This window comes from Corvus cornix, chromosome 2 (assembly GCF_000738735.6).
Source record: "Corvus cornix cornix isolate S_Up_H32 chromosome 2, ASM73873v5, whole genome shotgun sequence".
NCBI classification, from domain to species: Eukaryota; Metazoa; Chordata; class Aves; order Passeriformes; family Corvidae; genus Corvus; species Corvus cornix.
Window position 1 is genome coordinate 102,002,968 of NC_046333.1, and position 22,976 is coordinate 102,025,943.

Genomic DNA, 22,976 nt, shown 5'->3' on the forward strand with positions numbered 1-22,976 from the left:
TATGAGCACGGAACATGACAACCCAGGGTAATGCTTATGGTCCTCACTGCAACATGACCCGTGGGCAGGCAGGTGTTCAGCCGTCCCCAGGAGAACAGGGCTCCATCACACCTGAGAGTGACTTGGGATGATAAATACCACCATTCTAAACTTCCCCCTGTTCCTCCTTCTTCCCTCAGCCCTATATGACAAGCGTGACACCATGGTCTGGGGTGTCCATGTGGTCATTTGGGATCAGCTGTCCTGACTGTGTCCCCTCCCAGCTTCTTGTGCCTCTCCTGCTGATTGCTGGTGGGGTGGGGTAAGAGGCAGAAGAGGCCCTGGCTCTGTGTAAGTGCTGCTCAGCAATAACTAAAACATCCCTGAGTTACCAACACCGTTTCCTGCAAAAATCAAAACCATGGCCCCGTACCAGCTACCATGAAGAAAATTAACGTTGTCCCAGCCAAAACCAACAGAATGACCAAGCTGCAAATTTGGTTATAAACAACAGGGAAGTGTAAACTGAAATGGCAAATGCTGCCATGTATTGAAGCCTCCTGGAATCCCTGTTTGGAGCTGCCAGCTGTTTAAGCTAAAGACAAAGCTGAGGAATAGATGAAGGGAATGAGAAAGCTCTCTGACTTCAGTGGATTTTTTTGGTGTTGTGGCTTTGGTCTTAAAGAAACATAATACAAAAAAAACCTCTACTGTAACTTCATCAGACTGCGAGATTAGGCTCTATTCAGTACACACTGGAACATATGCTTCAGCCTTTGGAAGAATTGAGCTCTTATCTAAATTGGTAAGCTTAAGGTTCAGGTTCTTGCATAGCAGCAGTAATTCCCCAGAACAGCACAAATGCCTTTTGATGGCGAATTACGGTGTTGTGTTACACAGCCAGTTCCCTACACAGCGCTCCTTGTTTGTTGCTTTGAATCGACCTTACAAAGATCCCAGAGCTGTGTACTTAAAAGTTAGGGAATGTAAGAACTAAGGTGACTTTACAGTTCTAATTCATTCCTGGGCATGAATTTTTCAAATCTTTAATTGCATCGTCTCATGTGCCCATGTTCCTCACAAAGCCAGAGCTGACTTAGTAGCTCAGGAAGAAAGGGGCTCACTTTACATCTGCAGATCTTTAGTATTGTCAGGCGGCTGACATAAGTGCTGCATAATAGATGAACCCTGTTCTGAAGGAAAAGGATCTCATTATTTTTACATACTGCACTCTTACTGGAGTGCTTCATAAAGAAATTTATTAATCCAGTTTCACAGCAAACCTCATCAATTTGGGGAAAGGGAGTCTTGCCATTGCTTTATCAGTGGGTGGGCAAACTGTAGAGATATCAAAGAGGTATCAAAACTGTCTGCCTGTTTTGAGTGCCTAGTGTCCAAAGTATGTATACAGCTCTTGATATGCTTAACACAGAGTTCTTGTTGGCTTTGATTGCAGAGGTATTTCTTCAGCATCAAGATGGAGTTCAGACTGTAATCAAATGAGTAGTGTGCAGTTACTCTGTGGAGCCTCACACTAGGCAAAGGAATAAATTGGCTTTCTCAGCATTTTGCTTCTTTCCCTCAGTCCCAGCACCTTCTTTTACCATCACTTGCTTGCTTCCATCATCTGCACTGGGAGATCAATATTAAGTGCCAGTTCTTGCTGTTTAATGATGCTGCTGTGGTGAGGCAAAAGCTGCATCAGCTAGATCAGTTCTTTGATACGGTTTATTGTTTGGCTGCATGAACAGTAGCATTGGCATAAATGGAAGCTGTAGGTTTTGTGTCTGGGAGGGTGGGAACTGCCTGAAGCAAATTTAGAAGCCATTTAAGAAGCACTGCTGCCAAACATGCAGCCTCAGTCAGACTGGTTTTCTTGCTCTCCATCCCCTTAACCCTCTGTCCCACTTCCCCCACCCAGGTCATCTTCTTTCTGCCACAGGAAACTTTTAGGAGTCCTAAGAGGGGAGAGCAAGATCCCAGGGATAAGTGTTGTTACGTAAGTCTCTTGTACCCCTAGATCATGTCCTGGGCATGTCTTGAAATAACAGCCTTATGAGAAAGGTGGGCATGAGCTTCTCCAGCCCTGGCTTTGGGCACTGGTTCCCATTGCTTGTATATCAAGTTTTCACCTCTCCTTGCCCAGCCTGATGGTTCCTCATTCTGCTTTGTTTGCCATCTGCAGCCTTTTCAAACAAGTTGCTCTTGGGAGAGGGGCTGTGTACAGCCTGTTTGAAAAGATAATGTCTTTCTCTATGTCAAAATGTACTCAGCAAGGAAGGACTTCCATCTGCAGTTGCTCTGCTTTCAGTGGATACTGGGCGGTTGCAGATGGAGGGTGTTTGCAAGGCCTCTTTAGCTCAGCCGCCTTTGGCAGGTTGTCACAGAGGTGGAAAAAAACATGCTGACGTGTGAAAGTTGGCATGTAAAAGGACTTCTTTTTCAGGCACATTTCCAGTCCCTCTTCCAGAATTGAAGAAGCCAGGCCTTGTCAGATAAGAGGACCAGAACTGAATTAAATGTAGGAAGAAAATAGATATTTTTGCCAACTTGGCTCTTGAAAGGACCGGATTTACTTCGGTTGACCCCCCCCATGCCACCCTGAGAAAACCTCATCCTAATGAACAGCTGCACCTTATCTTCCTTGTGTTCTAAGATCTGCTCTGGCAAATTTTTATAAGGAAGCAAAAGATGAGTTACTGCAGTAGGAGCATTTTCTTTGTTTGCACTAATATGATATGGAGTTCAGAATTAATAATCTCATTAACTATGAGTTTGTCCTAGTTACAGGTGTGTATTCTGGTCAGCTGTTAGGTTTAGTGCTACAAATGTAGTGTTTGATCGCTAGACTAGAGTTCAGCATTTTGTTAAGGTGTGAATTTTTGTTAACTCAGATCTGCTTGCATGTAGTTTGTGTAGTGTTCTTCAGGATCTGACTTCTTCAGTACGAACTTCAGGATGCCTGTGTTGCTTATGGGGTTCAACCTCCACATGTTTCAGAACATCTGAAGTTTAAATAAAAAGGTTTTTCTCCTGTGTGTTCTTGATAACATTTGGGAAGAGATACAGAGCAGACTGGAAGATATTTTTTACTTCATTATCATGAACAATGAACCTATACAATACTGATTGATCTGAGACTTCATTTTGTATTTTGCAACTTGGTCAGCAATTCATAAACTTCACAGAGGATCCCTGGGAGTGTTCAAAGCCAGGTTGGATGGGGCTTTGAGCAACCTGGTCTAGTGGAAGCCGTACCCCCCAGGGGTTGGAACTAGATGATCTGTAAGGTCCCCTCCAACTCTGATTTTGGTTTGTTTTTCTATAGGAAAAGCAATTTAAGTCTGTAGTGAAAGATTGGAGCCCATAGGCATTTAATTATTTTGTGTTCAGTTATTTTTTCTGTTCTCATTGTCCTCAGTGAAGAAAAGACTGGACACAGCAGGGGACTTGCTTTGTCTTTGTTATGTTTTATTCAGACCTGAGTTTACTCTTGTAGCCAGTGTTCAAGAAATCCAAGTGCTGCACACGTTTGCCATGTTAAATACAAATGCATGTTGCATGCTTCTGTTTAACAAAAGGTCATATATTTAATGAATCATGTTAATTACAAGTATTCCAGGGAAGATGGTTCAGGTCATACCATTAAGTTTTACCTGAACAACATTTAGGTGAAAATTTAGTAAGGCATATGTATCTATCCTGTGACATATACATCTTATTATTTAAAGTATTGTAAATCAATTTAGTGTAATTTGAGAGTAATTGAAGGGTTTTGTTATGTCTTTTTATAGATAATCAGTTGACAACTGGTAACTGCATATCTCAGCAAATCCTTAAAGGGCAGAAGTACTTAGTTCTGATTTTTTTTTTTTTTTATTCCTGTGGAGAAGTTGGGCATGTAATAATGTCCTACTGAATCTCTTTTTCTAGTAGTTGCAATTTTGAGGATTGTAAAAAGTTTACTCTGGCAGTATCTGGGAGCATGCTTGTAAGCATATATTGTGCCTTTTTTTGGTTTGGTTTTGACCCTTACAGAGCCAACAGTGCGGGCAGAACTGATGGAACAGGTCCCTCATATTGCTATGTTCTGTCAAGAAAACAGACCTTCAATCCCTTATGCTTTTTCCAAATACTTGCTACCTATTGTGGTGCGATACCTCGCTGACCAGAATAACCAGGTAAGTTTCTTGTAGGAGCAGTTTACTATCTGGTGAAAGAGATGTTGTGATGCCACATTATTTAAATTTAGCATTGTACAAGTGTGTAATATTTCAGGATATAAGGTTTTTGAATGGACATGAAATACACAGTACTATGAATTTATTTAAAGAAAATACTAAAGATAAAATTTTAAAGAAAATGTAATGACAGTTTTTTACATCTAACGTGATCTGTCCTGATTTGGGGCCTTTTATCTGGTATTTTATTCATATGGACAAAATCAATCATTTAGACAAGCTTACATAATTTAAATTCTGGCAAAAAGGAACAATAGTAATGAAAAATTGGGTGCTAGGTATAATTCCGTTTTTTAACGCCATTATGTACCTTCATGACCAGTTATTTATATATCAATCCAATAAGGGTTTTGGATTGAAGTCATGTGGTTTGTTTCTCTGCAGGTATAAATTAGCTTGTCCACAGCTTTCTTGAGGCTTCTCCAGTCATTTCAGACTATATTAATGCTCATTGATACATTATTTTCAGTATTTTTGGCCTCTTGAGTTTGTCACTTTTTTCCTTGCCCTTCTCAAAATTTACATAGTTAATAATAGCTACCCAAACCTAGTTGTTTTGCTAATTCATGTGTAATACAACAACCCTACTCTTGTTTGATGTTCTCTTGCTTCAAGATTCAGTGATTCTTTTGATTGTTTTATCCTCTGTTGGATAGTTCATTGGGCTGCAGATCTCTGAAACAAACTCAAAGGTGTTTCCAAAATGGCTGCATTGCAGTGTATGTAGTCTCTTGCTGTATGGAATGTTTTCTCTTCTGATGAAATTACTCCTTTGAGAGGCAGGGGTTAGCCAGCTATGAAGTCAATAATGGGTATCTTACTTTTGTACAATTTAAAAAAAAAAACGTGACTAAGCAAAATTTTGTCTCAGAATTTAAAAGCATTGGAAATAAATGCAATTATTCCTTGCCAGCCTATTTCTTGTTAATCTCAGAAAAAGAGGATTTGTTAAGTAAAATTCACATTCCTCAGAATCTTGTTACTCTCCGTTAATTGTGCTGCTTTTTCCTCATGCTTTGCATGAGCTTTGCCATGATTGCTCTTTTTGACATTAAAATAAGCTGTGTTTGAACCCAAGAAACACCCTCATATTGTCAACTAAGGCAGCTGTCCACCTCCATACTTCCCAAAACACAGGACAGCAAACGTAAAGTGCTTGCAAAAGCGCTTGTGGAGCACTTGTCCTCTCACTGGGTGCAGTTAGCACTGCTGTGTGTTGGTATGCAGGTACAGCTTCCAAAACACAGGACACATGTATTTCAGTAAAAAACCTCTCTGTGAGTTCGTTGGTTCAGTTTTTGTCTTTTTATGGCAGGTAAGAAAAACAAGCCAGGCAGCGTTGTTAGTGCTGTTGGAGCAGGAGCTCATCGAGAGATACGATGTGGAGACCAAAGTGTGTCCTGTGCTGATAGATCTGACAGCTCCAGACAGCAATGATGATGTGAAGACAGAAGCTGTGGCTGTAAGTGACAGCAGTACCAAATCAAACAGCCTAAGGTTTGCCTGAGTGCTTGATGCAGTGGTGGTGGTGGTGTGTTTCCAAATTGCACAGCCGTTACTAAAGAGAAAATGTTATATTCCTTCTCCATAGCAAATCTGTAACTTTACCCATGCTGTGTCAGTGCTGTGCACTCTGGTCAAGTTTAGATTCAGTACTCATATATGCTGTAAAAAAAACCAAACCCAGCTGGACAAGACAGTGCAGGGGGTTCATTTTATGGACTCCTAAAGCATCTGCTGTGTTGGCTTTTTAGTTTTTTGAAGGTTTGCCTGTTTGTTTTATGGAAGTTTAAATTGCCTGTGTGGAAAATATCCATCAGTGCAAAAGCTTTAATGCCTCAGCCATGTTGCTCTTTACTGTATGTCTTGTTCTCTTTATTGATTTTGTTTTGTTTTGTTGGACAAAGTAATAAGCATCTGAGTTGATTACCTCACGGTTGGTTGGTTGGTGGTTTTCTTGTTTTGCATTAGACACAACCTTCGTAATTAAAATTTATGTGTTGAATTAAAATAGTAAGCAGATTAGTTAATTTATAATGGAGAAATGGCAGAAAACGCATGCCTTTTTGTTTCCTTTGGGTTTTTGCAATTTATATTGATGCTTTTTGCTGGGTGATTTTTTTTTTTTTTTCTTTCTTTCTGCTTGAGAGAGACCTCATTTAATATTTCACTTTCCTACTTTGGCTGGACTGATAAACAATAACCAGGCCCCAGCACTGTTGTATTTGGCACCAAATTTCTAGTGCTTCTTGATGAAGCTTACGACCACATTAGGGAATAAAGTATAAGCAGATTATTTTTATCCGTCTTCGTGGTTTTGAAGGTATTGAAACTTGACAGAAATTTCTGTAGCTCATCAACCCCCTAGAGGTTAGAAAAGCCGTCATTTGTTATTATAGGAGAATTAATGTAAGTAGTTCTATTGACATGATTGGGAAAGGTATACAAAAAATTATTTTAGCTTTTTAAAGATATTTTATTTTCTCAAGTTTCAGTACAAATCAGAATGAAAGAGCAGTTAAGAGGGAAGAGTTTTTTTTTTGGTGTGATACGTTTCTTTGGGAATTTTATGTTTGGGAGTTGCATATATGCAGTGTAGAGTGTTGTAATTAATTTTTAAACCATACAGGACTCAGAAGTCTCTTAAGCATATTAACTGTCAGTAATTTTCTGTTAATTGTACACATATACGTTCATTAAGTATTGCAATAGTGAAAGAATCTTGTACATTTTTTTTTTTTTTAAGAAGTCTGGTAACATATAAAAGTAATTTCTGGGGGTTCAGTTATCTTTGTTAGCTGGGAATTTGATTCAGTTTTGTGGAAGACCAATGTCATCTTCTACACCTGTGTTGTGTCATGACAAGGAAATGTAGGGGAACCATTTTTCTGTAGAAGAGGCCACACCTTTTCAATTCAAATGGGGTTTTGTTTTCAATAAAATTATGTTCATCAGAATGACAAGTAGATGTAAAAAGCCTCTGTTTAGCTGACACAGAATGGTGTGTCGTGCAAGCACCCCTGATTAGTGTCTGTCTTGTCGTTAGATTATGTGCAAAATGGCCTCCATGGTTGGAAAGGACATCACGGAAAGACTTGTGCTTCCCAGGTTTTGCGAGATGTGCTGTGACTGCAGGATGTTTCATGTTCGTAAGGTATGACCTATGAGCGTCTGGTCCCGATTATCTGTGAAAAACATGTCATGGGCTTGGAAACGTGCATGTGACTAAGAAACTTCGCTGGTAGATCTCATTTGTAACATGTGTAAGTGAAAGCTATGGGGGTTTTTGTAGTTCACATTTCCACAGATTTTGATATTTGACACAGATCTTTTTCCAGAATCACTGCCCTTATTACTAGAAACAAAGAAAGAATCTTCTTGTCCTTATGCTGTAGATAGCTGCAGTGTGATTCGGCATATGTCCTTATGATTGTGTTGGTAGCCATGAAAACATGAACCAGCTGTAGCTGATACAGCATCAGCCACCTGAGCTCATATTTCTATGTGTAGATGGAATTAAAGGTGCTCATCTTCACTGAAGATGAAGTAAACCAGTACTCCATCATGGTATTTCGGTGTGCAGGCTGTGCTTTGGTCTCATCCTGCCATTGAATAGCTTATATGCCTTGATAACTGCATGTGTTCTTTATTTTGACAGCACTTTCAATGCATTTTATCCTCTTTTCATTTAAGTTCTGGGGTTCTTCTATGATTAAAAAAGACTGATTAATTTTGAAGAAAAAGTAAACTATTTATTTTTTTTAAATCATGGAAAGTGATGGAATGGGAAAGTAGCTTATGATGAGTTTGCACCAAAGCATGTTTCTATGGTTTTAAAAGTTACTTTGTTTTTTTCCCCTTTGATTTGGCTGTATTAAAACTGTGGTCTTAGTCATTATTTGTTGCATTCTGTCTGCAAGGTATGTGCAGCCAATTTTGGAGATATCTGCAGCGTGGTTGGACAGCAAGCCACCGAAGAAATGCTGGTAAGCCATTTCTGAAAGGGTTTTTCTTTTTAATACAATTCAGGAGTGGAGCCAGACAAGGTACAGAAGAAGGGCAGCAGCTCATGAGAGATTGCAGATACAGGGGGAGTGTGGGATGGGGGGAATAAAGTGCTGGGAATGTTGAGGCTTATGTATTGATTTAATCTCTTCAAGTCAGTTTTCCTGCCTTAAACAGCCTCCTGGAAAGGAGGGAAAGAGAAAAAAATGTAAAGGAAATAAATGAATCTCGGCAATAACAAGTGAAATAAAGAGAAGAGGGACAAATTCAAAGTGGAAAAGCAGGGAACTGGGCTGAAGGGTGAGAAGAGGATCTTTAACTGTGCCCACATTTCCATGGTGGGTCCAGGGAGCTAGTGGGTGTTGCTAGATTTGGAGACATGACAGGGCTAGAGAGCAGAAATCAGCTTGGAGTCGCTGGGATCCCTCTTGAAGTTTTTTCCTCATGGGAGTGTGGACAGTGAGCTTGTTGAGGGCCAGCAGAGGCTGATGAATCAATGCCCTTGAGTTAGTGAGGGACTTACATGGACAAAGTGTAAATGCAGGTATGACTTCAACCAGAGGCTCTGCAGCCTTTTGCAATTGTGGCATTGGGACAGATAAGCCTATTGTGGCTCTCAAGGCATTTCTTATGCTCTTACAGCATTTGCTGCATTTTTCTCCAGCTATTGAGTGATTTAAGTCATTTGGTAATGAAGTTTAGTTGTGTGGATTTGCATCCCATATGCTTCCTGATTTGGGATGTAAATTGATTTCTCTCACACACCTGCCCTTTTAGTGATTAGCGTAATGAATTTGGATTAAAACTCTGTAGAGGGTGCAATTAGACTACTATGAAATAAAAAAGTGATGATTATTTCATTTGAAAGCAATAACATGTGGCAGGACAGCTGGGGCTCTCTTTCTGTAACAGAAAATGCCATTTTCTGCTCTTTTTGGATTACTGTTAGGATAAAAGGAGGGGTGTGAAAAGCTGAATGATAAAACTTCATTTTCTAACCTAAAAGCTTTTTTTGATTAGAGGCAAAGTCCAGAGAACTTGGCTGCAGAGAGTAGGAGCAGCTGAACATCAGTAACTGTGAACAAGGCTGTAGCAACAGCCATTGGATTACTCGTATTTTGTCATGGTGCCTGTTGCAAGCCAAGGCAATGTCTGTGCCTCACCTGCACTCTGTCTGCCCTTACCATTACTGTTTCAAAACACCCAAGCACCTGAGCACCTTCAAAGTGCTTCAGTTTTATTAATGAAACCGCTGCTCTGTTCCAACATGTTCTCTCTTGAGCAAATGCAGTCTTTCTCTCATTCCCCTGTTCCTCTTTGCAGTTCATGTCCTGCGTTGTAGGATAGAGGGTGGTAGGAGCTGATAAATCTAACAATGAGAAATGTAGGTAGAAAAGAAGTTTTTTTCTTACTGAAGATGCTGTTCCTTTGCATTTCAGTAAGAATCTCACAAAGAATATGAAGTGATCTCTGATAGGTAAAATGTTTATCATAGAATCAAAAACTGTATGGTTTGGAAGGGATCTTAAAGATCACTTAGTTCCAACCTCCCCTGCCATGGCCAGGGATGCCCTTCACTAGATCAGGTTGCTCGAGGCCTTATCCACCTGGCCTTTGAACACTTCCAGGTTTGGGGCATCCACAGTCTACCTGGGAAATGTGTTCCAGTGCCTCACCATCCTCACAGTTAAGAATTTCTTCCTAACAATGCACCAGTACTATTTTTCTTGTCCCTGCTTTAAAAGAATGATGTAGACGTGAGGTCTTGTCTTATGAGAGGTTTGTTGGTCTTGGGGATATTTTTGAAGTTGGGCTTTTTGGTGGATTTTTTGGGGGTGTAAATCAGGTTAAAGAGTTAGTACTTTCTTGCTGTTCTTCAGACGGGTTAATTTTCCTTGTCTGTAAGTAATTCGTAGGCAACTGATTAGAAGGGTGGTGCTACTGAATGTGTGTTCTTTGTCTTGCAAGTGTTAAACTGTGCATCTGAGTATGAAGGTGGAGAACCAGGTGAAGAAAATTAATGTGAAAAGAGAACTTGTTTTGAAACAAGTGCTGCCTATTAAAACTTGAAAACTCACTCACTATGTTCCTAACAGCTGCCGAGGTTTTTCCAGCTCTGCTCTGATAATGTGTGGGGAGTTAGAAAAGCCTGTGCTGAGTGCTTCATGGCAGTTTCTTGTGCAACATCACAGGAAGTCCGGAGGACAAAATTGTCAACCCTTTTTATTAATTTGATTAGTGATCCTTCACGATGGGTAAGAATTGCTTTTTATTTTTTGAATAACTGTCTTATTTGAAGGATTTTACTGCAATACTCCATGTAAAACTTCTTATGGTTGTGAATAATTAAACCTGTTTCACGCACCTCAAGCAAAATTGTTCCTAGACTGGTTAGTTCATTGATGGGTGTAGAGAGTCCCTCACATTTTCACTGCAGCATGTAAGAAAAGCTGGGACTAGCTTGTTTTAGCTACCGAACTGCCTGTGACTTAACATTGCTGAGAAACATTAACAAAACTGGAAAATTAATTATAATATATCTGTACTTTTTCAGGTTCCCTACCACTGTGTCCTTTTTTGGGGGAGGGGGTAGTGGAGTTTGTTGTTGGTTTGGGGTTTGATTGGTTTTTGGTTTTGTGGGTGTTTTGGGTATTGTCCATGGGGAATTTCTTTATTATTTAAATCTTCATTGTTTCCTGGGCGGTGGGTTTTTGTTTTCTGGGGGGGGGAAGGGGGTTTGTTGGATGGGATTTGGGGTTGTATTTTTCATTTGTTTTTTGGGGTTGTATTTTTTGGTCGTTCAGGATTTTTTTTATTATTTGTCTTCTTGAAGATCTACTCTTAAACCTTAAGTTTGTTATTGAGCAGACTGCTTCCAAGAGCCAAGGATCATCTGTACAGAAGCATGAACTCGTGGATCTTGGAAAGTCATGGAAGTTGTAGCCCAGCAGAATTAATCAAATAACAAAAATTGAGATAGAGAATTGTTGAGGAGAACAAATAGTAGGAGGAAGGAGGAGCAAATGCACAGCATAGCCAGATAGGAAAGGGAAAGAAATACAATGCTTATCAGTCAAATTTCTGGAAGTGAAATGTCTGTTCACTGTACATGATTCCTTTCAAGTTGTTAAAATTCTCAGCTGAGCTCTCAAATTTACCTGCTTCTATTATTTGGACAGGTTCTTCCTCTTTTAGTTGTGGGGAATAGGCCTGTCAGTTTGGTTACCTGTGATGTAACTGGTTTCACCCTGCTTTATCATTTTTTGTAACTTTTTTTTTTAAACTTGGCACTCTTATGTATACAGCTGGCTGATTCTTTCCAGACAAGAGCCTCTGCTCTTGATTTCCTTAGTGGGCTTATGACCCTTTCATTTCCTAGTAGCAGGCATTTTATGTTTTACAGGACAGCCAGATTTATATATAAAATTTTTTTTCACCTTGGACCCTTTCCACTAGGTTCGCCAAGCAGCTTTTCAGTCTCTGGGGCCTTTCATATCAACTTTTGCTAATCCATCCAGCAGTGGCCAGTACTTTAAAGAAGAAGATGGTAAAAACCCAGAAGATTGTGGTTCTGCACAGGAAAACAGGTAAATTTGCTAAATCTACAAGTTATTTTTGCCTCCTTGTTCTTCTTCTGCGTGAACTGCAGGTTTGGAAAACTAACTTTCCTGGATAAATTGAATATTTGGTAAATGGAAAGATCTGGATCTTCTCATGTTCATAGACCAGAATTAGGATATATATTCTGTGGTGAGATGACTGACTTGATAGACAAGGGATAGACAGTGTATACCATGTACCTGGATTTCAGGGAGGCTTTTGACATGGTCTCCTGTAAGATCCTTGTGGAGAAGCTGCTGAAGTTTGGGCTGGATGAGGAGATGGTGAGGTGGACTGAGGGCTGCCTGTCTGGCTGGGCCCACGGGTGCTGGTCAGCGGCGTGTAGTTGAAGGTTAGTAACTGGTTGTGTACACGAAGCGTCAATATTGGGACCAGTCCTGTTTAACATTCTCAATAGTGATCTGAATGGTGGAGCAGGTGGTAGCCTCAGCAGGTCTGCTGATAACACAAGACAGGGAGGAGTGGCTGATTCACCCACAGGGTCATGCTGCCATCCAGAGGGAGATGCGGACACATTGGAAAGAGTCCAGTGAAGGGCCACAAAATGACAGACTAGAGCATCTCTCCTGTGAGGAGAGTCTGAGAGAGCTGGGACTTCAGCCTGGAGGACAGGGCTCAGGAGGGTCTTAACAGTGTTCATAAATACCTGAGGGGAGAGTGTAAAGAGGCTGGGGCTGGCCTCTTTTCAGTAATGCCCACTGACAGGACAAGAGTTAATGGCCACAAGCTGAAACACAGGAGGTCCCCTCTGAACATCAAAACCCTTTTTTTTCTCACTGTGAGGATGACTGGCAAAGGTTGTCTGTGAGGACTGTGGAGTATCCATCCTCTGAAATACTCAAAACCTGTCTGGACACAAGTACTGAGCAGCTGGTTTTGGGTGTCCCTGTCGGAACAAGGAGGTTGGCCCAGGTGGCTTCTAGAGGTCCCTTCCAACCTTGACCCTTCTGTGATTCTATGATTTCTGTTTTGTTATAGTGTAAGTAAATTTACTTTGATAAATAACAAGCTGATAGCATGTGTGTGAATTTTCAAGAGCGTAACAAGTTTATTTTGGTTTTTAAACGTCCATTTGCTTTGGCACTCAACAGTGAACAAGTCAGGACCACAGAAGATGTCACAACAGATGAAGAGCCCAACAGGACAGAGAATCTGGCTTCATATAGTGATGATAGTGATGATTTTGCAACAAAACTTGAAAATGTCATGGAAGATCAAAATACAGTGTCAAATAACTCCAAGAGGGAAAGTGATTTCCAGACTGAGTCATCCTTCCATTGCACTTTGCCTTCAGAATCTTGTGGGGAAATGGCGGATGAGAATGAGCAGTGTTCTCATTGCTGTACAACAGATCTTCAGGAGGCTGGGCTGAATTCACAGGAAACCTCTCTTTCAGAGCAGGAATTATACAACTCTTTCCATTTCTGGAGGACTCCACTTCCTGAAATAGATATTGACTTTGAGCTTCAGCAGACTTCTGATATAAAACTCGATAGAGAAATTCAGGAACTCACTATGCCAGTGTCTCCAAGCATTCCTATGGCAACAAGGAAAGAATTAGAAGAAATGATAGAAAATTTGGAACCCCATATAGATGATCCAGATGTTAAAGGTATGGTAAAGATACTGAAGCATTTTTAGTGTTTGGAGATACACATATGTTGCTTCAGCAATTTGGGCTTTAACCTCTTAGTTGTTGTAAAAGTCAGAAGTACTGTTTTCTCCTGGTCCTCAAAGAGATTGAGGAAAATTGATGGTGAACAAAAAGGGAATTTGCATTTGTGTAAAGATGTTTAAAAGGGGTATGATTCCTTTTATAAACTGAATGCACATGCAGTTGGAAGTATAAAGTTCTGACTGCCTGTTTTGACATTATAATTAAATAGATAGTTCAAAGGCATAAGCTGTTGATAAGCAAGTTTATTTCTAATTAGCGCACATGCAAAATAAGGCAGATTAAGAGGGTGGTTTTTTTAATTATCAGTGTGAATAATGGATTTCTTTTTATGCATTATCCATTTGATTTTGGATTAAATAGTCTCCATTTTTTTCTGCAAGGGCTTTGTTATTGTAGTCACATGTTGACAGCTTTAATTTGACAAGTTTGTTGGATGAGGCTGATAATTGATCCAAGCTGAGTTCTTGAAGTGAACACACATTCTCCCATTTTAAAAGCTCTTGAAGACGGGAGAAGGGTTTCATAAGTGTGACGAGGTGGTAGAGCAGCAGTTCAGAGACACCTCCTGAGCTAAAAGGACATGGCTCTACACATACTTACTGGAAATAGGTTTTTCTTTGTATTCATGTGCTGAATAAATTCTAAGGCCCATCAAGTTTGAGTGTCACAGTCAAAAAGTCTCGAGGTACCACTAAGGAAGAAGCCATATTATTTTAGAGCTGTAGAATCTCTAGGGGGGAAAGTATGCCTCTATACTAGAAAAAGTAGGAGGAAAAGAAGAGGCAAGTTGGGGAAAAACATTTTAGAGTAAACTGATATGCTTTCAGCTTTTTTTATTGTTAGTAGGTTGATATGCTCATAATTTTACTTAAATCCATTTTGTACTTTTATTTAATCAATTGTGGAGTCAGCAGACAAAACTTTGCTGCTTTAGGAGTGCTTTGGGCACTAAGGAAAGAGGTAAGAAAGAAACATCACCCTTGCTCATGACTTCAGTCTTCACATAACCCGTCTCTGAAGCCAGCTGCAAAAGCTTGCACCGCTGTTCAGGTTTACTTTGTAAAACTGTTCTGTCTGTAGTTACAGAACATACCTTAACACACAGATTACAGTGATTTATGTAAGCATGTAGTTGTACATCCAGAGTTGTCCTGTGTGCTGGGGTTGTTTATCATGTGTGTTCATGTCTTATTTCAGAGCAGGTTTTTGGAATTCTGTTTGTTTGTTTGTAGTTCTCTTGACTGGATGTCAGGAGGTTTTCTGTGCAGTTGTTGACCAAAATTTGTACATTTCAGTAGAAGAAACTTTTACTAGGTTGTCAACACCATGGGTTCCCCCACTTAGAGGAAAGATTTGAATTATGGTTAGCAATGCCAGTTATTCTAATTAAAGGTGGCAGTGGGTGGTCTTGATTACTCAGTCACCTTTGTATTCTGTGCAGTACCTGTGACTTGGTTGAGGCTGTGTAGTGAAGCCCCATAAAGCACTCCTCCTAAATCTTCTACTCTTTTTCCTCTTGCCTGTGCTCTCACTATTCAGTCTAAATACTTGAGAAGCTGGAATTTAACAACATGCCTGTTTCAATTTAGTAACATTGCAAATTTAATTTTGCACAAAGTGCAAATAGTATTAATTTTGCATGCTTGTCTCAAGTACTGTGGCACACGTAGAAGTGGTAGGCATCCAGACTTTAGTCTCTGAGTAGCTGACTTAATGCCTGTGTTTTGAACCTTACACTTCCTAAATTGTGACAAAAGGTAGGCTTGCTCTGGGGGTGATCCAGAATACCAGAGCCCTGACTGCCTCTTTGCTCATGGCAATCCCATCTAAAACTACTGTTGCAAACTGATGGTATAAATATTCAGTCAAAAGCTTATCTTAATTTGTTTTCATAGAAATTTTATGACACTACTTCATTTCACAGATAATTTTGTCTCCAGTATACATGGCTTGCAACTGTATGCCAAACAGCCCTGGTCCCAAGTGATCCATAGGGTCTTTCCCTGCCTGCACTTCCCCCTCTCTGCGAAGCTGGCCATTATGTTTTTGACTCCTGTACTGTGAGTAGGCTCTGCTTTGACAGCAATGACTGAGCAAGCTAGGAGGTTTTTTTTCCTCTCTTTATTTCTTTTTAAATCCCTGTGATCTTTTTCTTGCACTTATTTTCTTCATTGGCTTGCTGGCACCTAAGTCCTGGACTCCTGCTTCCATGCTGTGCTCCTGTCTTTATTGCTGCATTCCCAGCCAAGGGATGGGAGTGGAAGATGCTGTGCTCTTTGTGGTGGGTAAGTGGAGGCCTGCCATGCTGGAGAGCTTCCATAGGTACACATCTTCTGGCTTCTGTAGCAAATTGGCCAAGCATCCTGAAGGCATGACAAGATGGAGTGATGAAGCGTGGTTTGGGAATGAGACTGTGGTGTGTGATGTTTTGCATGTGTCAATAAGATTAAGTTGTTCAGATGACCTTTACGCTGGCTGTACCTTGCCCTCTCCATGCTTGACTGCAAATTCAGCAGCCTTCCCTTGACATGGGTTTTTGGTTGTTTAGTTTTTTCTTTTTTTGAAAATATTTTGTTAACTTACTAGAAGAAGAAAATGAATTCCTGTTGTGTGGAACCATAATGGCACAGGGTTTTGGAAGTTTCTTAAGATCACACTGAATTTTTATTATTTGACTCTGCAGAATATCTAGTGATGGTAATAAGGTGCTGTTCTTCACTGTTCAGTCAGAGGAGATGGATGATTTCCATTTTGCTAGTTGGTTTCAGAGCCAGTCCCTGACAGCTAAGGCAGATGTGCAGATTTGGTGCTGAAGTTCAGCCAGAGATGATTCTTTCTAAGTCAGAAAAGTATGGTTTTGTTGGGGTTTTTTTGGTGTGGTGGTTGTTGTTGTTGTCGTTCCTTCCTCCCACTACACCCTCTGCTTTGTGCTTTATGTTCATCCGTAGCAGCTGCTATACCTTTGTACCCCTATCCCCTCCCTTCCACATGTATTTCCCCTCCTATTTCCTTTTTTATTTTCATTTCTCTTCCTTTCTGGGTTTGGCATTCCTCTACTTCACATGTCTCACTTCACCCTTCTGTTTTGTGTGAGTTGCTTCTCCCCTCACCTGCTTGCATCATTATAGCAGAAGTATTGAGAACAGAATAACTCAATTTTTATCTGAGGAGTCCCTCAGTGTACCATGCCAATGGGAAGAGTCAAAGGAAAGGCATCACCAGGTCGTGCAGCCCAGAGTACGGCATGTTCAGTGCATATCCCCGTCTCCCAGATGTCTTGGATGCCAAGCACTGTGGGGTTGCTGTTTACATGCACACTGGTCATGGTTATGTGGTTTTGGTTTGGTGTTTTGTGTTGGGCTTTTTCTTGGGGGGAGGGCAGGTGGTATTGGTTTGTTTGGGGGTTTCTGCAGTGTACCTCATTAGAGCAGTTTCTGTTTCAAGCCTTATATCCTTGCTTCAAGGCATGGAGACTGATGAGGTCTCCAGCAAATACAATTCTTTAACAGTAATGAGTAACCATCGTAGAATATTTTTTCCCTAGTCTCATTCTCAAAATAGGATGAACTGCTTTACCTGGATCTCACTCTTTACCTGGGGGCTTTCCTTCCAGAACTAGCTTTTTGCCAGAGTGATAAATCTGAGTAATAGGTGGTTGAGCAGTCAGCAACCGAGATAAAGACAGCCGGTCTTCTCACAGGCGAACTGCTGGCTAGCTATGCAAAGTTAAGCACTGGTATTGTAATCCCTGTTAAAAGGACCTTTCTAATCCACTGGCCAGACATTGGAAGGTCTCAGACTGGGAGATGGGAACCTGCACTGCACATTCCTCTGAAGCATGGCAGCTTTTTTAAAATTATCACAGGGTCTTTATTCAGGTCACGTTTTTCCAGTTCCCTGAGGCTGCTGCTGTCTTCACTTCCTTCAGAGTTTTTTTTTTTTTCCTCAGATGTTTTTACTTATTTTTCTTTCCATGGACACTTTCTTCAACTGGCTTTATTTCCTTACGTTCTGCATAGGGTTAAATCCTGTAAGGTCAGCTTTCCTTAATAGTATTTGGGGGAATAGAGGAAGCCTGACTTGCAGGTTACTGAGGCTAACTGTGGCTTATGCCAGTTACAAGCTGCTTTGCCAGAAGGGGACCTAATAGGGATAAACCAGCCCAAATGTGGGGTCAATTGATCCCATTCCCTTATAAGAACTATGTTTGTAAGTTAGGTTACTGGCACAGCCTGCAATATAAGTCTAAAATAGTGTTAATGGAACAGTAGATGTGGAGTTAGTGGAGAAGAAACTCTGTTTTTATGTTTCAGTTACTTAATCTCTGTACCCATTAATGCAGCCTATACCTTTTGCCTCCGAGTAAGAAGTGAGGGTACGGAAGGCAGATCCTTTAGAAAAAAAGAAAGAAAGGAAAAAGAGGGGAAAAACCCAAAAGAAACATCAGTGTCTTTTAGTGAAACATCAGGAGAAACAGAAAACAACCATAAGGCTTATTGAAAGGACAGAAACTCCTGAGAACCAGGAAATTCAGTAAGACCAGATAAAATGTGGTTTAGAATTTATAAATTGTACCAGTTATTTTAGGATGCAGGGACAGTAGCCAAGAGTAAATAGTTTCTTGTTCAAAAATACATCTCAACCTGAAGCAAAAGTTGAAGAAAGAGTTAATTAGTGGTCTAAGATCCAGTGGACATTGACTTTATCTGAGGAACACAGTACCTGAGTTCTGTGCTATGTGCAAAATGGACCTTTACGCTCCAGTTTTTCATGATGGTAGTTGTGAAAGCTGGTTAGCCAGCAGATGCCCTTCTGGTTTCCTATCCATACCTTGCTTCCTAAGAGCTCTGAAGCATTTCTCTGTCAATCATGAAAGGGGAGCCTTTACTTGAATTTGAAATGATTTTCTGGAAACCATTGCCTGTCCCATGTCAGTAGGACATCTTTGTGAGAGATGAGGAGCAGCAGCAATGCTTGGCTCTTCTTTTAGCTAGGACCTTAGGATGTTTATGGACTTCAGGTCATTCACCTTTCAGTGAACGGCAGCACTGAAGTCATGAGTAAGCACTGAAAGAAGGCACTTGCCAATCAGTCAAATCCTTGGGAGTTTGGTTTCTCTTGTCCTTCACCCTCATTTCTTGAGGGTGTAGGATTGACAAGAAGCTGAGGAAATGCACATTTTTGTCATGTTTCTTCTAGGGCAGATAGAGGAAATGAGGATAGGTGTTGTCTCCATCATGTTAAGCCCCTAAACACAGATGGTCCAGGTGTGCAGGCTGACAGTGGGGCATGGGGTGGGGACTATGTCTTGGAAGATTCACACTTAACCACTGAAGATACTCTTGTTACTAGAAGTAATCTTTGGAGCTCTGTGTGGATTTTTCAGTAAATACAGAAACAGTGTTGAAGCAGTATGTGTTTACTGAGTCAGGGCAAACTTTACTGAGTTTTAAGTGAAGGTGAGAGGAGTGCACATTTTTCATGAAGCTGTCCTTCATGGAAGAGGTCTTCAAGAAAAAGGTCTCCTTAATGTGCAGCAGAATATAATTCTTTTTCATTTTCTCGTTTGATTTCTCTAAACGAAAATAAAGGCAGGCATTTCTTGCCCTAGCATAGCCACCTATTTTGCCTGGTTTTGGGGATGATTTATTTAATATTTAAGTTTTGGGGAAATTTATTAACCTTGATCTTTTTTATTCTCTTTAGTTATTGTATCAGAAATTTGACACAGAGAGTTAGCATTGCATGTTGTAAAGAATTGTCTTTATTCCTGCTCATCAGACTCTACTGACAAACCAGTGAACCCATAGTGTTTTTGCTAGATTTTGCTAAGGTTTTAATCTAAGATTTTGCTGAGTTAACAATTTTTGGTTCTTGTAATATTTCATATCTGTTTTTTCTATCTATAAAAGGGGTCCAACTTTGTTTAGTTCTTGTTAACAACCATATGCAGAAAGCTAGAGGGAGAAGTTCAGAATTCCGTAGCTTAGTATGGCAGTATGGGATTAAAAACAAGCATATGGTTTGTTGTGTAATTTCACAGTGAACATTTAAGAAACCTTGGAAAAGACAAAATCTATGAGGAACAGATCTTCTGGATGGCTGGGTAAATTTAATGAGTGAGGAGATTATTCCTCCTTACCTTCTTGGAAAGAAGTGGAGGAGGAGAGTGGAAGGATAGATTAATCTGTACTGAATTCTGTGTCACTTGCAGCTGAGATTACCTCTGATACCTGATCTCAGGTCAGGCTATATCCAGGGAACATTGCTCAACAAAACTTTTTCTAATTGGCAGTAAACAGAGGGATGCAAAGCAGAGCAGCCTCAGAACTGCTGGATGTTTTCCAAAAGAGTGGATAGCAGTATGAAGTGCTAATGCCTTCTTTAGATGAATAAGAGAACATCAAACATTACAACCTTCTTGTTTTGAGGATCCAAGAAGGCTGAAGTATTGGGTCTGGCATCTTTCTATACAGATCTTGCTTTAGAGTTGCTAATAAATATAAGAATTTAATGAACATATTTAGAGGGAGGAACAGCATCTCAGAACTGAAATCCTTTGTGTGTTACTAAACCTGTTCTCAATCTTTATTTGAATTACTTTGTCCATCTTTCTCTTAGTTCCACCTCCCACAAATGACCCAGTCTGTAAGTTAATATTCGTGGGCTGTTCTGCTCCAAAAAATCTATTTGCACCATTAATATTTACTAAAATTCTTAAAGAACCAATCCTGCCATAACCCGCAGTCTCCTTATTCCTCCTGGGTTTTGGGCTTTGTTTATTTTAGCTTTAAGGATGAATTTCACTGGACTGGGGTTTGGTTGAGTACCCTAGGAAAAGAGTGGGGTGTTAATCTAGCACTTTAATTGTCCCTCGTTTGGGATTTACCAACAGCTAATGATCTGTTTTGTACCTCTCCTGCAGTTCCTCCGCCATCTTTCAGTTAATTAGTCACTGTCTAAAAGTTTTGTTGCAGTTTAGTCTCTCATGTTTCTCTTTCATGTACTGCAGCACAAGTGGAGGTGTTGTCTGCTGCACTCAGAGCATCCAGTTTGGATCCTCAAGAAGAGACAATGGCCAATGTTGGCAAGGGAACAGATTCACAGACTGAACTAACCATCAATGACCAACAAAGTTTTAAACCTATATTGGGTGATATTGTGCCTTTAATTGGTGACACTGTTGAGGTAAGAAGCGAGTTTTGTACTTAATTTTTTTTCCATTAGGATTTCCAGGGCTCCAGTAGCAGAGCTGTAATTTGCATTGATGTGAGGATTGCAGCCAAATGCTTTCTACTTTTGGCTGGTGTGGCATTCCCTTTTGTTGGATGGTATTGAAGTGCTAGCTACTAAAATAAAATTATTTGTGTTGAGTGCCTTTGTTTTTGCCAGTTCTGTGCTTGTCCATGTAAATTCTTGAAACTGTTTCTGTTAAAATCTCCATTGTGACTGTTGAATTTGCAGATGTTTTAATGCTACCACAGTTTATTACCGTGAAATTGCCTTGCTTAAAACAGACCCCTGCTGACAATAAGTGAATCTTTTTCTCCAGTGCCCCTCCCTGAACCTGGAGAATGAAGTACATTGTTCCCTTTGCTCCCTGTTGAATTGATTTATAGTAGTTCACTAGTCTGCATCAGAGAAGTTCAGGACCTGCAATCGAGATGTTCTGTGGTCTGCTGGAAGTTATTCTAGCAATCAGTAACATCTTGAAGTTTTTTGCACTTACTTCTTTAGCTCCCCTCCCTCCCCACTCCCTGCCCAGCCGTAGTTGTGGCATTTGGTACTCTTTTCTGTTCTTTGCTGTGTGGCAGGCCAAACCCACTACATTCGCTGCATAGAATGCCACAAGCTGTGGTGGTATTAAATGCTGTTGCTGTTGCAGAAAGCAATGGTTCAAAAACAGGCTCCATAAAACCAGAGAAGTGATTTGTTGAATCATACTGCTGAAATGGTGTTTTCCAGATGAAATTTTGACAAACGTCTTTGAAATGTCTAGCAGTTAATATCAGTTCAGTGCAAACATTTTCATCCTTCTTGAATTAGAGCAGTGTTTCTTGATGACATTTAATTAACTTTCTGTCTAAGCTGTTGGACTACCATCTAGACCAAAAACATACGAGGAGTTCAGGAATGTGACATTTACTTGGATACTGCTGATTATACACAGCCATAATTTAACTCTAGAAATGTGGTTTGTTTCAAAAACACCAGCCTGCCCCCAATTCCTTTATGTCAGGCTCAGTATGCTTTTTTAATCATAGGATCTGTTGTAGTCACATCTTTCTAATGCTAACCTAAAATGACAGTGTACATTTATCTTCTGCTCTTAAGAATTTTGGGGGTGGTGAGGGTGTTTGTTCAGACGGACCTGTCCTGCATTTTATGTTTCTGTGTACAGAGCATAGTGCTGAGAGAAAGTTTAAGAACCAGTCATATTGCTGGTATATGTTGATTTTGCATGTTTTGGTTTTATGCTTTGAAAGGATGCTCCTAATCTGTCAGTTCTGTGTTTGTTACTGGCACTGAATCAAGGCCTTATTTTACAAGTGAGCAGATATTATAGAGGTGACCTAGAATGCTGGGAATCAAGCTGTGATCTGTTGAGCAAGTAGAGTGTTGCCCTTAGCAGTGAAGAGACCTCTGATTTTCTCAGGTGATTGTTCAGGTTTTTTAGTTAAGTGGGGGTTTTGTTGTTGAGATGATTTTTTTCTTTTTGTCTTTGCTTGGGTTTTTTAAGTCTCAGCATAGCAGTGTGGCAGTAGGGTACTGGACACTTGAGAGAAATCAAGCTCCAGCATTTTATGTTTGAATGTAGCCTGCACAGTTCTGGACACGTACCACTAAAAACCACAGTTGGCTTGTCTTTTGGCAGCTGTATTGGCTCATGAAGGAGTTAATGCTGCATATTAAAGAGAGATTCTCTATTCAAATGAAAATAAGTGGTGTAATAGAGTGAACCAGTAAGATTTTGGGACATGATGAAGCTTGTTTGTTGAGGGTAGCTGTTTGTTTTCTCAAGAGGGACTGTTTTTATTTTCTTTAGGTTTCAGGTTTGATAAGAGGATGGGCATGGGAGTCTTTTTATTTGGAGGTAGAGGGAGAAAGGAAACTGGGCTAAAAGCTTCCCACTCCTGTCTGGCACAAGTACCTCTCTCTAAGAATAGGATGGATGCCAGGAGGAGATGGACCCCTGACACTGGCCCCTTCTTTGTTTGGGCCAGCTGCCCTGTCAGGAAACACCAGCACTGCTTGTCCTGGTGTGCAGCCCTTGACACAGAGCAGAGATCTTTGGAGCACAGCCCCGGAGCTCTTGTTACACAGCCGAGGGAAGCTTCACCTTCAAGATCTGTAAGGCCATGACAAAGATTTTGCATTTGGTACACAAGCTTTTAGGCTAAACCCTGCTGAATTTTCATGTCCTGGCTCTCTGCAATGCTCAGTTTGGTGTG

The 22,976-nt window shown here is 40.4% G+C and overlaps 1 protein-coding gene across 12 annotated transcripts in view; it reads left to right on the forward strand.

Annotated features, from left to right (window-relative positions):
• Nucleotides 1-22,976, forward strand: part of PPP4R1 (protein phosphatase 4 regulatory subunit 1) — a 65,476-nt gene that overhangs the window by 32,141 nt on the left and 10,359 nt on the right. For 11 of the 12 annotated variants that reach the window (XM_039548161.1, XM_039548164.1, XM_039548163.1 and 8 more), the window contains 8 exons: nucleotides 4,018-4,160; nucleotides 5,536-5,682; nucleotides 7,267-7,374; nucleotides 8,141-8,206; nucleotides 10,322-10,480; nucleotides 11,682-11,812; nucleotides 12,938-13,458; nucleotides 20,537-20,712. In XM_039548161.1, the coding sequence (XP_039404095.1) occupies nucleotides 4,018-4,160; nucleotides 5,536-5,682; nucleotides 7,267-7,374; nucleotides 8,141-8,206; nucleotides 10,322-10,480; nucleotides 11,682-11,812; nucleotides 12,938-13,458; nucleotides 20,537-20,712 (1,451 nt within the window). Of the gene's footprint in view, nucleotides 1-1,956; nucleotides 1,979-4,017; nucleotides 4,161-5,535; nucleotides 5,683-7,266; nucleotides 7,375-8,140; nucleotides 8,207-10,321; nucleotides 10,481-11,681; nucleotides 11,813-12,937; nucleotides 13,459-20,536; nucleotides 20,713-22,976 lie in introns of those variants that run through there. The other variant, XM_019284032.3, reaches the window with a different exon arrangement.